This window comes from Lissotriton helveticus, chromosome 6, assembly GCF_964261635.1.
Source record: "Lissotriton helveticus chromosome 6, aLisHel1.1, whole genome shotgun sequence".
Taxonomy (NCBI): Eukaryota; Metazoa; Chordata; class Amphibia; order Caudata; family Salamandridae; genus Lissotriton; species Lissotriton helveticus.
In genome coordinates, this window is record NC_136067.1 from 1960753122 (window position 1) to 1960769391 (window position 16270).

Sequence of the window (16270 nt, forward strand, 5' to 3'; positions counted from 1 at the left end):
TCCCATTTGTTTTATTTTTGTTGTTGTTTTGGGTATTGCCCCAATCTTTGTATATTCGGATCTTGAAGATACAGTATCAGTCACGCAAAATTTCTGTACTGTGACATTTGGGGATATTCGGCATCTCCAGGTCTGAGTGATGTCTTTTTTACCCAATGTTAAAAAAAAGTCTCACAAATGTCTTCTCTGCATTTGTAAACCCTCATCTTCAAAAACGTTTAGCAGAGACAATAAGCGACTTTGGTCCACTGTTCGCCCCAGAATAGACCAGGATTTGCAGAAAATGTCTGACATAAAGGGATCCAAAGCCAAACAAGTCTAGACTCTGTGTATAAAGTTCTCTAATGCTGATTGACAACGTAAGGGTTATGGCCCTGGTACTTTGTGACAGTGTTATAGTATCTCAGAGTAAGGTATATCCTATGAAGGTATTTAAAGAGTATGAGGCGAAGCCAATTTGCGATTGACGTTTCACATAGGGCCATGAGCGCAAATATTAATTCCTCATCTTGTAAATGACCTTTGTCTGTTTGCTTTGCCAACCACAATTTCCTGAAATTCACAGGTGAGTTAATCCCTCAGATTATGTAAAGGTGAGACACATGTACAGTTATAGTTTTGATATAAATAACTGACTAACCATATGTTGCCCTCTATAATGATTCAAAACTTTGAACCTTGTCTGGTGTAAACTTGATTTGACTTGGTTTATTGCTAATTCGGGTCATCGCCCGTTTGGATTCTCACATATGGCCCCATATCTCACAATGAGCGTGGTATTAAAATAAATTAACACTCACACTATTCAGTAATATAACATTTGATCTGACAAATGCTGCATGAGCCTGGAATTATTTAAGTCAGTTCCTAAATATTGGGCACACACAGAACCTACTCTATGACATGCAGTCTTGCTTTCTAATATCACAACGATACAATATCAGTACTGAAAGCATCTGTTGTAAAGTTCCCGCTTATAACTTGAACTACATAGGTTGGAAATAATATAATAAGGTCCCCCCACCTCAAATCACCCCTCATCCCTTACCCACCCAACCCCTCAAAAGAAAAGACAAACTACCTCCCTGTTGAAACATTAAGTTTAAAGACCAATATTGTGTGGGGTCCAAACTAGGAGAGAATGACGAAAATTGAGTGAAGCTAGTCTCTGTGTCTAGAGCCTCTCCAGTTGCTATCCTCTAACAAAGACATTTAGTCTATATTCTTAACTTTCTTTTTTCACCTCCAGGGTATCCAATTTAGTTGAGTTTCTCCTAAATCGTCACTGGGTTTGAGGAATCCCTTGCAGTTAGCACACCACATGGGCTCACAATCTGTCAGAGAGATGATGTTGAATGGCTTAACTGTAGAGTATTCAGACTTGAGCAGTCTGATGTATCTTTACACCAACGTTAGCAAGGGCTGCCTCAGCCCCTTGAAGATCTGGGTTCTGAACGATCCAGGTAAGAAACACAATGAAGGAAGAATTCAGATTTTAGAAACATGCATATTAAAAAAGGGCACAATGGGAAGGGACTCCAGGAATAAAGCATGAAGGAACTATGGGGCTAATTTTCAAGCCCCCTGCGCTGCCAGTGCGTCACTTTTTCCCACATTAAAACTGATGCTCCGGCGGGGCAAGGGGCTTGTAAATAAGCTCCTATGTCTGGAGATTGTGTAGAAAATACAACAATTTAGCAAGTGGACAAACAACAGATCTCGAATAGTACCATAGGCTCAGTTATGAAGGAACCATGCTTGTAAGAAATGAGAGTATTATTTGAGGGTGTGACTGCTCACCTCAAGTAATAATCACAATCCTTGTCAGGGTGAACCACTGAAGTCACTAAATAAACCTGAGCTCCAGCTCCTGGTAGCTATGGCTCAGAGCAGAAAGGCTTAATTTGAAGGCAATGTATAAAGTATTTATGCAGTACCAAAACAAAAGTATGGACAAAATGCAACACAAGAAAAATCCTAAACCAATTTAGAAAAATAGAGATTTTAATAAATAAAATGACACCAAATGAAATCAGGGAAATACATTTTTAAAATTTAAATTAAAAATTGAAACAAAAAGTACTGAGCGCCAACTAGGGTCATCTGGTTGCATTTAACTGGTACCTTGGCACAATTTAAGGCCGACCACAATGGAGCACAGGTAGGATACAGAAACCAGATTTGACCCGGTTAAGTTATACCTTCTGACTTAGGGACCGATTTAATATTTGGCAGTCGAGCCATCCTTCCCCAGGGCACTGGATTAAATCACCCTACTGCCCTGGCAGAGGACCCAAATGCCAAATTTTGAAATCAGGCCAGCAAACATTTCAAACATTGACAGGAACCACCATCAAAGTGGATTGTAACATGACTGAGCAGTACGACAAAGTACATTTTTTTTATTTTCAAAACCACTCCCAAAGCGAGATTTTGTTTTTGAAAACTAAAAAACAATACCCTCCTCACCGTGGGAGGTTTTTTTCATGGTGAGTGGATCATTGAGCATTTTTCACTGACGTTTACCACCACATTTTCCTGGCAGTAACTGGCATTGAAAAACGGTTATATGTCCCCCCAGCTACTTAGGTGAGTGGATATATTGTTATGTTCCCGGGTTAGGCCTATGTAGTGATGCTGCTAATTTCTTACTCTGTTCTATTTTTTACTATAACATTTCTGCTGTGAACTTTTGCACATATTTTCATGCAAGACAATGTTGGATTAGTTTCTCTGAAACAAGTTTGTTTACACATCCAGCTTCACACAACATTATCATGATGCCTCAAACATCATGTACAAGGCCTCTGTGCACACTATGTGCAAATGTTGTTCTATCTTCATCCAAGGGGTGAAAGACCTATTTACATATCCATAACATAGCGAATCTACAATATACATCACCAACAGTGGCGGCCGGCACAGATAAGCGTGGTGGGCGGAGCAGAGCGCAACAAGGGGGAAGCCGACAGACAACGGAATAGGTATTATTTATTTATTTAATTATACCCATTCCGTCGTCTGCTCGCAAGGCTGCTTTTTATTATAAATAATGAATATCCTGATCGATTAGCAGAGGGGGCAATTCAGCTGATATCGAGGGTTCCTGCATGCAGAGAGATCACCACGCAGTGGTCTGACAACGCTGTGAGGGGGTATCCAGTTCGTCACCAAGACGGTCTCTCACATTCTCTCCAGCCAGATAATGGGGTTGAATCATCCCTTTGGGGGATTCTTCGCACCCACACACTCTCTAGGTACACTTAGAGTAGGGTTTTGCACAGTAGGAGTCATCACATATATCTGTTTCTGTCTACTGAATATCACAGCACATGTATTCTTTGCAAGAATAACGTTGTTTTTTGCACAGTAAGAGTACACCAGATTACTGCCTTGTTTATATGCCTCCATATATACACTGTTTTAGCACCATGGTAGAACTGTATCTACTACTTACTAAGTATAGGCGAATTTTGTGGATCTGCGGTCCGCAAATTCGCGCGAAATCGCAAATTTTTTGTGACAGGAGCCTCGTGCCAGAATGAATCCTGTCCTGCATAGTTATCCACAAAGATGCCACCGTTTTGTGTAATACCTCTACTCAACTGCATAGTGCTTTTCCTATACTGCAGCTGCGTAAAGGGCCAGATGATTTGTCCCCAGTGACCATGTGTGCTGATCATGTAAATGTAAATGTAAATGTAGTATACTTGTAAAGCGCACAGCTGCCCCAGCAACTGGGCGTCCCGGCGCTGTATAACTCTGGGGAACCCGTCCTGGCGTTCCCTGTGGGATGGTCCCCTGCTGGGAGTCCCCAAGGTGGAGCCAGGCATCCCCGGAATTGGTGGGGCCGTTGTGGAGATTAGGCAAGCTAATGCCCAGAGTTGCCGAGTGGAACCCCTGATTAGAGTAAGCACCGAAGCGAGAATTATCGAGTCCGCTGACCAAGGTCCACGACCCTGCCGCGTCGGGATTTGAACCCTGGTCCCAGGCTGACTTCTGCTCTCAGGCCTGCCGCCTCTAACCAGTGAGCCACACTACTCCACACCATGTGTGCCTGTAACTTTGCCACCGCGCCAAAAGGTGCCGAGGTCCCTTGAGTGAGCTGTCCATCATAGTTGGGAAAGGGCGGGAAAGACGTTTGATACTGCTAGTGTGTGGTGCGGGGCTTCTATGCGTGTGCACTTGCCTCTTGTGTAAAGGGTCAGAGAGCGAGCAGGACAGCAGGTGAGGAGAAAGCAGCCTCCTGGCCACAGGAACTACAAGGGAATCGCGCTCGAGAAACTCATGGATGCAAAGACCTCCCTCGAGTATTACAGCTAATTTCCGATGGCAGGGATGGGGTTAAAGCACACTTGCCCAGCCTCCACCGTGCTCACTAATGTTTTGGCTGATTAAAACGCTACTGAATTTCAGCTTCAACTCGGGCACCTGTTACTTATCTGTAAGGGCTTCCTGTTGAGGTTTTATTTTTGGAACAGGAGCCTTGTGCCATGCTTGTAACTATTCTCTAACCCTGCTTCGAGGGTCAGAGCAGGGTCAGAGAATAGTTGCAAGTAGGCAAGGAGGTGCCGCTCAGGAAGCATTTACAGGGTTACAGCAGATGCCCAAGTTGATAATTTCTTTGTAACCATTTTGTAAATGGTTACAAAGAAATTAGCTTCAACTTGGGCACCTGCTGTAACCCTGTAAGTGCTTCCTGGAAAAAATTTGTCCCGCTCGCGGATTCGCGTATTTTTCCGCAATTACGCGAGATTCGCGGATCACGAAATTGCGGAACATCCCCAAATTCTGCGAGCGGAACGAATTTTTGGCCCATAGTTACTATTTACTCTTTTTGTGCATGTAATCACATTTATCTGCTTCTCTCTACTGATTATCGCAGCACATGAATTCCATACAAGAATAACGTTGGCTCAATAAATATATTGAAAACTTTCCACTGTCTATTCTGTATACTTCTCTGAGCACGGGTAAGCACAAGTGACTGAGCAAAAGGTTCTGACCTGTTTCCACAATCCCCGAGGGGTCAGGGTTGTCATTTTCAGTGGTTTCCAGAAACTATTAGGTTCCTGGTAAGGTTAAGGGGGCTTATGGTGGCACAGTGAGCTAGCAGGTCTCTAGGCCAACATATTCTACGGGGGTGCCCGGAATCAGTCTAGGCACCTCATCCAAAGTTGGTTGTCCAACAAATGTGCCACAATCAGGCTACAATGGGAACCCTGCTTACAGTGCACTAGTGACATTTAGCTTACAGGCCCTGGGTGCACTATGTACCATATACAAGGGACTTACTGGTAGTTAAATATGTCAATCAGGTGTATACCAATGTCATCACATTTGAAAGGGGGAGCATAGACATTTGGTTAATAGGGGTTAAAGTGCACAGAGTTCTACAGCCAGCAACAACAGTTAAGGCAAAAATCTTGGAATACCCCACGCATAAGATGGTTATTTCCCACAATGCCTAAGCAGTGTTTCCAATCAGTTTACATTAAACGGGGTATTTTCTGATAGTGCATGTAATGAAATAAAGCTGAATGTGTCCCTCCTTCCCTCTCTCAGCAGACAGACACACTTCAGGACAATAGGCAGACTCTCAGCTTCCCCAGTAAGATAAGATAATAGTTTTATTGTAGAGTTAATAAAAACCATTACAAAAAGTAAAAATACATCAGTTAATATGCCTTCAAAATTTGAATATAAAAATACTAATAGAATACATGTTGGAGAGATTATCACTGAAATGCATAATCCGACTTTGTGATAGTTCTAAGCATAAAATGCCACTTTTTTCACAGGCTTATTCTCGATTTAAATAGATCCCTTATCTGACTTCTTGAGTGATTGTGGGTACAAAGTTCTTGTTACTTCTTTTTATTACCTTATAATCTTCTTACATGGTTGCACATGTCGAGTTCTTATAGCTTCGTTATGTTACAGACTTGTCAGATTTTCAGGCTCTACCGTGACACTTCTTTTTGTTCTGGAACTTCAGAACAAACCTAACTGATCTACAGATAAATTGTGGATCAGCTGTACACAGGACTTGTATAATGGCTGAGCGACAAGTAAGTATTCCATGTTCATTATACTTTGCCTTTAACCAGTGACGACGTTCCTGGTCCAGCGCTGGACAAATACAAAATAGGTGGATGAAGTCTTGTTTTGCGGCCCGCATAATTTACACTCCTTGGAGTCTAATTTCCTCCAGTCTGGTTGTTCTGCATTTGTTGACAGGTTACCCATCCTTAAGCTGAGGTATTTCAGTTTGACATATGGTGAAAAGGAGAGGCCAAGGTAGGGTGCAGGTTTGGACGTATTATATGATTGAATTATCATCCAGGCATGCGCACGGTGACTTAGAATTGACTTGTCGTTGATCAGCAAGTGTCTGTTTGCCACCTTTTTGACAACTTGCTTGAATGTAGGTACGGGGAGTTTAGTTTGCCACAATGAAGCAAGTTCAGTGGTGGCAAGGAATAATTTCAAAAACTTGGTGTACTGGGAGTTAGGACTGTTTTGCATGGCCTCCCACATGGCAGAGTTGATTTCTGTTTCCCTGTGCATCCAGACATTGTACCAGAATGTAATGGTCTCGTATTTTTTTTGCAGTTCTTGAGATTGTAGACCAAACTCTAGTCGGACTTGTGCCGGAGAGGCATTACCCGGTAAACTGAATAGCCGCTTGTAGACTCTAGTTTGGATTTTGTCTAAAAGCTGTGCACTTTTCCCATGGTGTAACACACTGCCGTAGGCTATAGTAGGGAGAAGCTTGGCTTTAATAACTGTCAAGAGTGGATTAAACAGAGGGCCTTTTAGCTTCTTGGAAATGCTATTAAATGCATGTAACAGGGCCGTTCCCTTTTTTTCGATGGCATCGAAATGCTGGGAGAAGTTAAGGCGTCTGTCCAGTTGTACTCCCAGGTACTTATAGCTATCCACTACTAAAAAAAGTGGTGGTGCTTTGCGTTGACGAGTTATTACCATGATCTTTGTTTTTTGGGTGTTTATTTCGAGAAGGTTCAGCCTTGTATATTCAGCCAGATCGTACAGGAGGCGTTGCAGACCTATTTTTGTCTGACTTAAGAGCACCACATCGTCGGCATAGGAAAGATGTGTCAGCCGTAGAGTTCCTAGCCTCGGTGGGTGGGCATTGATCCCATCAAGCCTGGTGGTTAGGTCTGCCATAAACAGGTTAAAGAGATGGGGGGCCAGTACACAGCCTTGTTTCAATCCATTATGTGTATTGATCTTCCGTGTTAGCCGTTGCCCATTGGCGATCTTTACCTGCATCCAGGTGTCTGTATATAAGTCCATTATAGGATTTAAAATTCTGTCCGGCAGACCCTGCTGCTTTAATTTAGACCAAAGTAGTTGACGGCTGACGCGGTCAAAGGCCGCCTTGAAATCAACAAAGCAGGAGTACAGTGCTTGCTGGCTTTGAATGCTCTTTTCGGCGATTATACTTATTGCCATGGCATTAGCCATGGTGCCGGTACCCCTGCGAAACCCTGTCTGATTTGCCGGAATCTTCTTGTTTTCTTCTGACCATTTTATAAGGTCAATCAACACCAGGGATGCGTAGTACTTTGCTTCTGCATCGATAAGTGCAATCAGACGGTAGTTAGCTGGGTTTTTGCGGTCTCCTCCTTTGTAGATGGGATTTATGGTCGCCCCTCTCCAGCTTTCTGGGAGCCGACTTGTGTTGCCTATTGACTTAAATAAGGTGTTTAACTTGCCTGCCCAATATTGGGGGTCCTCCTTGTAGATAGCCTGGGGGACCCCATTCGGTCCCGGAGCACTATCTTGCCTGCTTTTCTTAATTATTTTTAGTGTTTCTGTTTCAGCGTATGAACTGGAGATTTTGTCTCTGCGTTGTTGGTTGCTGATCAGATTGTTTGATTGTGCCAAGACAGAAGTCTTTGAGTTCACTGCGTATAATGTGTTGTGAGCTGTTGTTATGGACGGTGATGGTGAGCTTACTGAAAATGTATCAAGTAGATGTCTGACCCATATCTGTTCCGTGACACAGGTCGTGTTTATTGTTTGTACTGATCTATTTAAAGCATTTACCTGTGACCTGAATGCTTTGGAGTTAGAATTCTTTATGTTGTATAACAATTTTGTCCAGAAGTCAGTAACATGGGGGGGTTTTTCCGTCCAAATTTGTTTCTTGTATTGTTTCCTTATTGATCGAATTGTCTGCCAGACACACGAATTTGTACTATGTCCCTTTGCTTGTCTCATTGACTGTCGCAGACGCCTTCTTAGGGACAGTATGGTCTTGCTGGGCTTACCATGCGCCTTTTGATTGAAGTTCATGCTCCTGTTGGCTCCGGTCTTTGGTAGCATGTTTAAAAAGGCTGTCCATGTTTCTGCACACAGTACATTGTCATTGGTTATTGTTTGCAGTAAGTGCTTTGCTTGCTGTGCTATTTGCGGTATTGATTTACTCGTCCACCTTATTCTCTTCAGGTTGGTAGTTGATGTTTCCCCAGCTAATGATCGGGCTTTTAAGTGTTTGGGTGGTGACAGGTTGATTTCAATGTGTTGCATTGAGTGATCACTGTCTGCCGAACATAGAATTTGGAAATTATCAATTAACCCCAGCAGAGGAAGCGAAACGATGGTATAGTCCAGGATTGAACTTGTGCAGGTCAGCTTCTCCAGTAGACAATGCAGAGTTCGGGTTAAGTCCCCTCACCTTTGGGTGTTTGTCAGACCACAGCCTTGATCGCAATTCAGCTCTTCGATTACTCAGCAAGCATTCCCTTCCTTAGTCATTAAGCCCTTGGAACTGGAACACATTAGGTGGTTTTCTCACACTTTAATGAATATTTTCCAGAAAGTGGATTTGGATCCACTGTCTAATACTTCATAGCCAGCTTGGGGTGGTTCTCTTTCAAATATTTTCTAGCTGCTGCTCATACACAGCCTTTGTGCATGGTGGTGGCTTTTACAGCAGGTGTATCTAAAACAGGGGCACAATGGAGTGATAAATCAGTGCATCTGGCAGTCATCAGCCTTTCCGAAGCAATATATAGAGATAGACAAAAGAGAAGGCCTTGGATAGAATCTTCCTCACCTTGAACAAAGAAACAGCAGTCCCAATCATCACCTCTACTTTTAGACCTGCCAGTGGTATTCCCCCAAGCTTTTTGCCTTTCTCCTCTACTCTGATCTCATTGTTGCTGACCTCTGAACTCTACGCACTCGACCACTGCTAACCAGTGCTAAACTGCATATGTTTACTCCTTAAAACATAGAAATATTGGCTTATCCCCAGTTAGCATATCTGATTTGCTTTTAAGTCCCTAGTAATGTGGTACCACGTGTACCCAAGACATGTAAATTAAATGCTACTAGTGGGCCTGCGGCACTGGTTGTGCCACCCATTTAAATATACTGTTTATTCATGTCTCAGGCCTGCCATCGCCACCTGTGTGTGCAGTATACCTGGCATTACAACCTGGCAAAATAAACCTTTTGCCAGGCCCAAACCTTCCTTTTTAATACATATAAGTTACTCCTAGGGTAGGCCCTGAATAGCCCAGACCACAGGTTGCTATTTATTAAAAAATAGGAAATATACTTTTAGTTTTTACATGTTCTGGTGGTGAAAAACGATTGGATTTGTTTTTCACTACTACATGCCTACCTCTCCCATATGATAATTTTGGAGTTACTTTATTACATTTTATAAGTGTAACTTCTAAATGGGAATAGGTAACCAGTTTAGGTTAGGTTTCTCTGGAATCACAATTTAAAATCCTAACTTATGCTGGAGTCAGATTTAAAAGTGTAATTCAGAAAATTACACTTTTAGAAAGTTGGTATTTTACTCCCTTAGACAGTTAGTGCTAGTATCCTGTACCTGGGTTACATGACTGTTGGTAGCTGACAGCTGAGTTGTGTGGATTCCTCCTAGACATCCACGCGCAGTAGGGGGCTTAGGTGTGCCTGGATGAGCCATCACTGGCAGGGTCAGAAGGAGGAGCTGGGCACAGTTTCACTTACACTTTATTAGGCTGTGTCCTGCCTCCAAACAAAGGGCTGCATAACCCCTGTAGTTAGTCTAGAGCTAGGACAGGGAAGGAGGATTCCTGTGGACTTCAAAGGGAAACCTCTTGAAGCTTCTCTCCTACTTCAAATGCACACATGGGTATACATACTGGACTTCAGACACCAACGCTACAGTACACTTCTGGACCTGTGGATACTTTTCCAGGAGGAAGGACTGCTATGCTGCTGAAAAGGCTGCCACTCTGCTGGACTGCTACTCTGAAGGAGCTACCGCCCTGCTGCCCTCTTGCCTGGGGAGGAAGAACTGGACCTTCAATCTCATCTTGAGTGGAGGACCCCAAAGTGACTCCAAAGGCTAGATTGCTGTCCTCCTGACCCTCAAGGACATAAAAGTTTCCCCAAACAGCTCCTGAAATAAGCTTCAGTGTGTTCTTGGCTTCCAAGTGCTGCCCTTCAGCTCCTGGACCTTTGGAATGGCTCAGCGAGCTTAAATCAAGCTTTTGGGCTCTTTGCGCCTGTGAACTGGCCTGTTTGCACTGAGACTGCACTGTTCACACTGAAGCACCACCAGACCATCTCTTCACAATGCAGCATCGACACACAATGCAAAGTTCTGGCCCACCCCTCTGTGAAGCTCCGCCTGCTCTTCATGCCTTGCTGACAACCTCCCCTAACCTTTTCCTTGCATCCAGCAGCCCTCTCCAACACAAACGGGCCTCTTGACACAAAACTTTAGAATGTAAAACTTAAGCAGGACTTTGCTGAATGTAGTCAACCTGTGCTCCATCGCAGTTGGCCTAAACTTTTGACTTTGAACTGGTACAGCGAAACAAAATAGCAGCGGTGGTGCTATTTTACACGTTATTGTTTTTTAAAATTCACAACTCCAGTTCTACGGATAGGAGTTTTGTCATTTTAGTCTTGTTTTATTCATTACATTTTGCTCTATTTTTCGAACCTGGTATGAGATACTTTTGGTGCAGACTTTTCACTATTTGACTGTTTGAGGTGTTGCGGAAATAGTTTTCAATTTGCCTCGAAGTTAAGCCTGACTGCTTTGTGCCAAGCTACCAAGGGCATGAGCCCAGGCTAACTTGGGGTTTGCTTGTTCTTTATCCTGACAAGGATTGTGGTTGTTGCTTGACCAGGGCTCATCCCCAGTCCATCAGTAACCCAATTTCTTACACCTGCCATCCAACAAATGGCAGTGCTCAGGAAGAACTAACCAACCACCCTCTGCAAACAAGGTACTCATTGGATTTATAAGGGAAGCCTTATTTCCATCCTTCTTCACTTCAATGTCTTCCATATTACTGCCACCTCCAATCCCACTGTCTAGCGCAAGCTATGCTTATCCTCCCTCTTGTGCCATGATAAACTGGGTTCATCAAAAGTGAACCTCACAGGTTCCAGAACTGAAAGGCATACAACACACAGAGTCCTACTACCATACATGGGCTAAATATTCACCGAACATACAAATAATTAATGCACACCTAGAATATCAGTTCAAACTTCTGTGTGTCACATAACCATAGAGCATTTAACAACAACAACAGTAGATTAATTTCTCCTTGATACAGAGAAACAGATCTGGACATACTGCTGATTCATAAAACATGTTACACTGCATTCAGTATATTGACTGCCGTCCAGTTCCCTCTTTGAGGGCACACTTGTTGCATCTCTCCAGTTCGCCCAACAGATTTTGCCCTTACATAACTAGGGAAAAGTCTAGCTTCTGCACAAGCGGTAGATTAGCATCGCACCAGGGCCAAAGCAAAAGTCTGGGTACTACAGGGAACACGTTTACCATGCAGGAGTCATTCCTGTACAAATAGGGACACTACTTTCATCAGGGCTGTACTTGTCATGACAGCAACCTTCTTACCAACTACACTCACACCCCTAAAGCTATGATGGTAGAAAGACGTGGGGAAGTGTTGAGATATAAAATGCACAAATTACGGTATAGCTTGAAAACTTAAGCTTGACAGTATTCATGAACAAACATATTGGTGAGGAGTAAAAGTAAAGTTTGTTTGAATATGATTCTGAGGTTCTTTACTTTTTGCATCAGGGTGAGCAGCTAACAGGATAGGAGACCAGTCAAATGATCCCATATCATGTTAAATACAGATTAATCTTATCATTTGCAGTCTACTTATGTTCATCAAAAACTCATTATTATTTGAAAATTCACTTCTACAAAAAGAGTACCACACAAGATTGGGATAAAATTGCAGCGGATCTTATCAGGAATTTGAATGCAGGCGTAACAGTTGGAATGCCATAGGTAAGGCAATACAAAAAGTAAAGAAGGCCTCAAAGATACATATATGCGCTTTGAGTAAAACTCATGAAAGCAGAGATGTTTAAGTGGTAGGATGCCGCCACTTTGAAATAGTATCTGAGAATAAATAGAATTACATATGGTTTTAGATCACACCCTCTTATGATGACCTGGATGAGGATTTGGTGATACATTGGGAGAAAGAGCGAACAAATAGTTCTGCTAATTTCATGAATATTCTGATTGAAAATGTGGAAAGACGAGTTTCTAAACTTTTACAAGAAATTGAGGAGATGAACAAGAGATTACGGAACCGAATTTACCAGGACCTACCAAGAAAAATTATGCAATCTTGGAAGGTATTGTGCAGAAACATCAGAATTATATTAAACAAAGAGAGGCAAGAAAATTAAAAATTCACGAAATTGACTATACAAGTTGAAGGGTATTCACATTTGTGAAATGTTTTGACTATCTAGTCAATAGAGATAACCAGGCCATGAGCAGTAGAGGTTCCTCAGTGGATAGTGAAAACACCACCCCCTCTAGTAACCTCTCCGGTAGTGACAATGGGAAAGCAGGGGAGGGGATCTCCAACCAAAATAGAGACAGTACTTCTGTTTAAATAGATGTGAAGCCTGAAGCCTGACGTCAGTGCAGACGCCAGCACAGCCGCAGCTGCAGCAGAGTTAGGCGTATCCTCCGGAGCTCGGGGGCCAGGGGGCCGGGAGCATGGAACCTAGCCAGGCCAGCTATAATCCCTCAACTCAGACAGGCGCATCATTTCAGTCTGCAGCTTACCAGACCCCTCCCAGCCGATCGCAAGTTTGTGCTGTGTGCGCAAGTGCGAGAGTGCAGCAGCTGCCGCAAAGAGTGGGCCCGGAAACCCGCGGAGGCAGCTCGGTTAGACCAAGTGCAGCCTACGGTCCCCTGGAAGGCCCCAACTCGCGAAGGGCGGGGAAAACTCGAGGTACCGGGTGGGTACACTTGACTACAGCACCAGGAGACTTCAGCTGTCCAAACCAGAACCACAGCCTCAGCCCCAGCACCATCCAAACAAGATTCCAGGAAGTAGAGGCCGTTGCAGGACCCACAGTAGCCACAACAGTAGGACCAGTAAGCCCGGCTTTCTGCCTCTGGGTCTCTGCCTCAGACCCTCCATGGAACCCAGGGTTCTGGTCCCAGGTTAGAGATTAGGGCCAATATTCCCCGCTTGCCCCCGTGAGGAGAAATTTAAAATGAAGAGTTAACCTAATTATTAAGTTGACTCTTCAATTCAATGTTCTTCCTTTTCAAAGTTATGTTGTTATAATATTTGTAGAGCCCATGGCTGCCCCAGCTAAGGGGCATCCCAGCACTAAGCTCAGACAGAAGATGGATGACAGGGCCGAGGAACGCCGCAACCAGTGTTTTAGAGAACAGATGAGTTTTAATGGCCGTGCGGAAAGCAGCATGATTTTGAATCCTTCTGATGTTAACTGGAAAGGAGTTCCAGGGTTTGGGAGCTAAAGCTCGGAAAGAGGGTCATCCGGCTCTGGCTCTCTTAATCCGGGGGATGGCAATCCGCGGGATGGCCGCCAAATGCTGGTTGACAGAGCGCAGGAGACGAGTGGGCATATAAGGAATGAGGAGGTATGCTAGGATTTCAGGGGATTGAGCGTTGAGGATACGGTGGACAATGCACAATGCTTTAAAAAGAACACGCTTCTCCACTGGGAGCCAATGAAGTCCATTAATGAACTCCGAAGTGTGACTTGTCCTGGGGAGCCCAAACAGTAGTCGGGCAGGTGCATCCTGTATTCTTTGGAGGCGCTGTGTCTCTGTTAACCCCTAAGTACAGAGCACTAGAGTAATCCAGCCTAAATAGTATGGTGGCCTGGACGATAACCTGCCGATAGCACTACCTAACAAGATTCCAGGAAGTAGAGGACGTTGTAGGATCCACAGTAGCCACAACAGTAAGACCAGTAAGCCCAGCTTTCTGCCTCTGGGTCTCTGCCTCAGACCCTCCGTGGAACCCAGGGTTCTGGTCCCAGGTCAGAGATTAGGGACAATATTCCCCCCTTGCCCTCGAGAGGAGAAATTTAAAATGAAGAGTTAACCTAATGATTAAGTTGACTCTTCAATTCAATGTTCTCCCTTTTCAAAGTTATGTTGTTATAATATTTGTAGAGCGCATGGCTGCCCCAGCCAATGGGCATCCCAGCACTAAGCTCAGACAGAAGATGGATGACAGGGCCGAGGAACGCCGCAACCAGTGTTTTAGAGAACAGATGAGTTTTAATGGCCTTGCGGAAAGCAGCATGATTTTAAATGCTTCTGATGGTAACTGGAAAGGAGTTCCAGAGTTTGGTAGCTAAAGCTCAGAAAGAGGGTCTTCCGGCTCTGGCTCTCTTAATCCGCGGGATGGTAATCCGCGGGATGGCCGCCAAATGCTGATTGACAGAGCGCAGGAGACGAGTGGGCATATAAGGTATGAGGAGGTATGCTAGGATTTCAGGGGATTGAGCGTTAAGGATACGGTGGGCAATGCACAGTGCTTTAAAAAGAACACGTTTCTCCACTGGGAGCCAATGAAGTCTATTAATGAACTCTGAAGTGTGACAGGTCCTGGGGAGCCAAACAGTAGTCGGGCAGGCACATTCTGTATTCTTTGGAGGCATGGTGTCTCTGTTAACCCCTAAGTACAGAGCACTAGCATAATCCAGCCTAGATAGTATGGTGGCCTGGACGATAACCTGCCGAATTTTAGCCTCAAAGAAGCCCAACAAACCCCATAAACACCAAAAATACCCCTGCACACCAAAATACAAACCCATCCTATACACTAAAATTACCCTGTGCACCCCATAACCCAAACCCACCCTGAACCCTTAAAATACCCCTGAACCCCAAAACATATACCCACACACCCCAAAACCAAAACCATATACTTACCTTAAACTTAAATGTAAAAAACATATGATTTTACCATTCATGTATTATTTACAACGAATTTCGTTGAGGACATAAGTAGCTGTTAGCAGCTTCTTTCACGTAGTCGGCAATTTCTGTTGTGGTTGTTATTTCATTAGTCAAGTGGAGGCATTTTATAGTAATGAAGCTTTTCCGGTCATTGTTAATAACCCTGTGCTATGAGTTGGGGTGATTGGTGTTCTATTAGACAACTGAGGGGCATATTATCAAATAAGGGCGTTACATTATCGCCGCTTTTATCGGCAGGAAACGGCCGATAAAGCAGCGATAATGGGCTTGATAATATGCTCTATCAATTCCAATCGAAGCCCATGTTAGATGTCTTCACATCTAACATGGGCTTCGATTGGAATTCCCTTAGTTGATAATATGCCCCTTAGTTTTAAATATCGTTCGGCAAAAATATTGTACCCAGAATATCAGCTACCACAATATCATGAACGTAAGTATTCTGAGCTTTCATTTTATTTCCATTGTTAAATCAACATCTATTTTTCGTGATGATATGTGTATCTTCGACAATCATGAATAAGCAGTTAGGAACAGTACATCTGTACTTAGGTATAAATAAGTATTTTTGTACTCTTGTATTAGTCCATATTCTGGAAATGATGTACCATTTACCTGATCCTTATCTTTTCTCATTCTAGGTGTGCAATTATTACTACAATATCTTCTGGAGAAACACAGACCTTTCAGTGCAATGGAATGGTTGGACGCTATGTGAATCTTTTCCTTCGGAATAAACTGGAGTATTTGACACCCTGTGAAGTACAGGTCTTTGCATATGTGGAGGATCAATGTTGCCCAAAAACCTGCTGAATAAAGAGAATCGAGACAGCTTCGGCATGTGTACCCAGCTGATTTCTGGTGCTAAACGATCAAAGCACCAGTATACTTTACAAATAATGATTTCTATATAATTATTTCCATTTTAACTGAATGAAATAAATTGCAATTATCCTAATTTGAACA

General features: G+C 43.4%; 1 protein-coding gene across 1 annotated transcript in view; it reads left to right on the forward strand.

The window, feature by feature from the left end:
* Positions 1-16137, forward strand: part of LOC144761986 (fucolectin-like) — a 73582-nt gene extending 57445 nt beyond the window's left edge. The window contains exon 4 of the mRNA XM_078647151.1: positions 15946-16137. Within this exon, the coding sequence (XP_078503277.1) occupies positions 15946-16117 (172 nt within the window). The 3' untranslated portion in view covers positions 16118-16137. The remainder of the gene's footprint in view (positions 1-15945) is intronic.
* Positions 16138-16270: the final 133 nt, after the last annotated feature.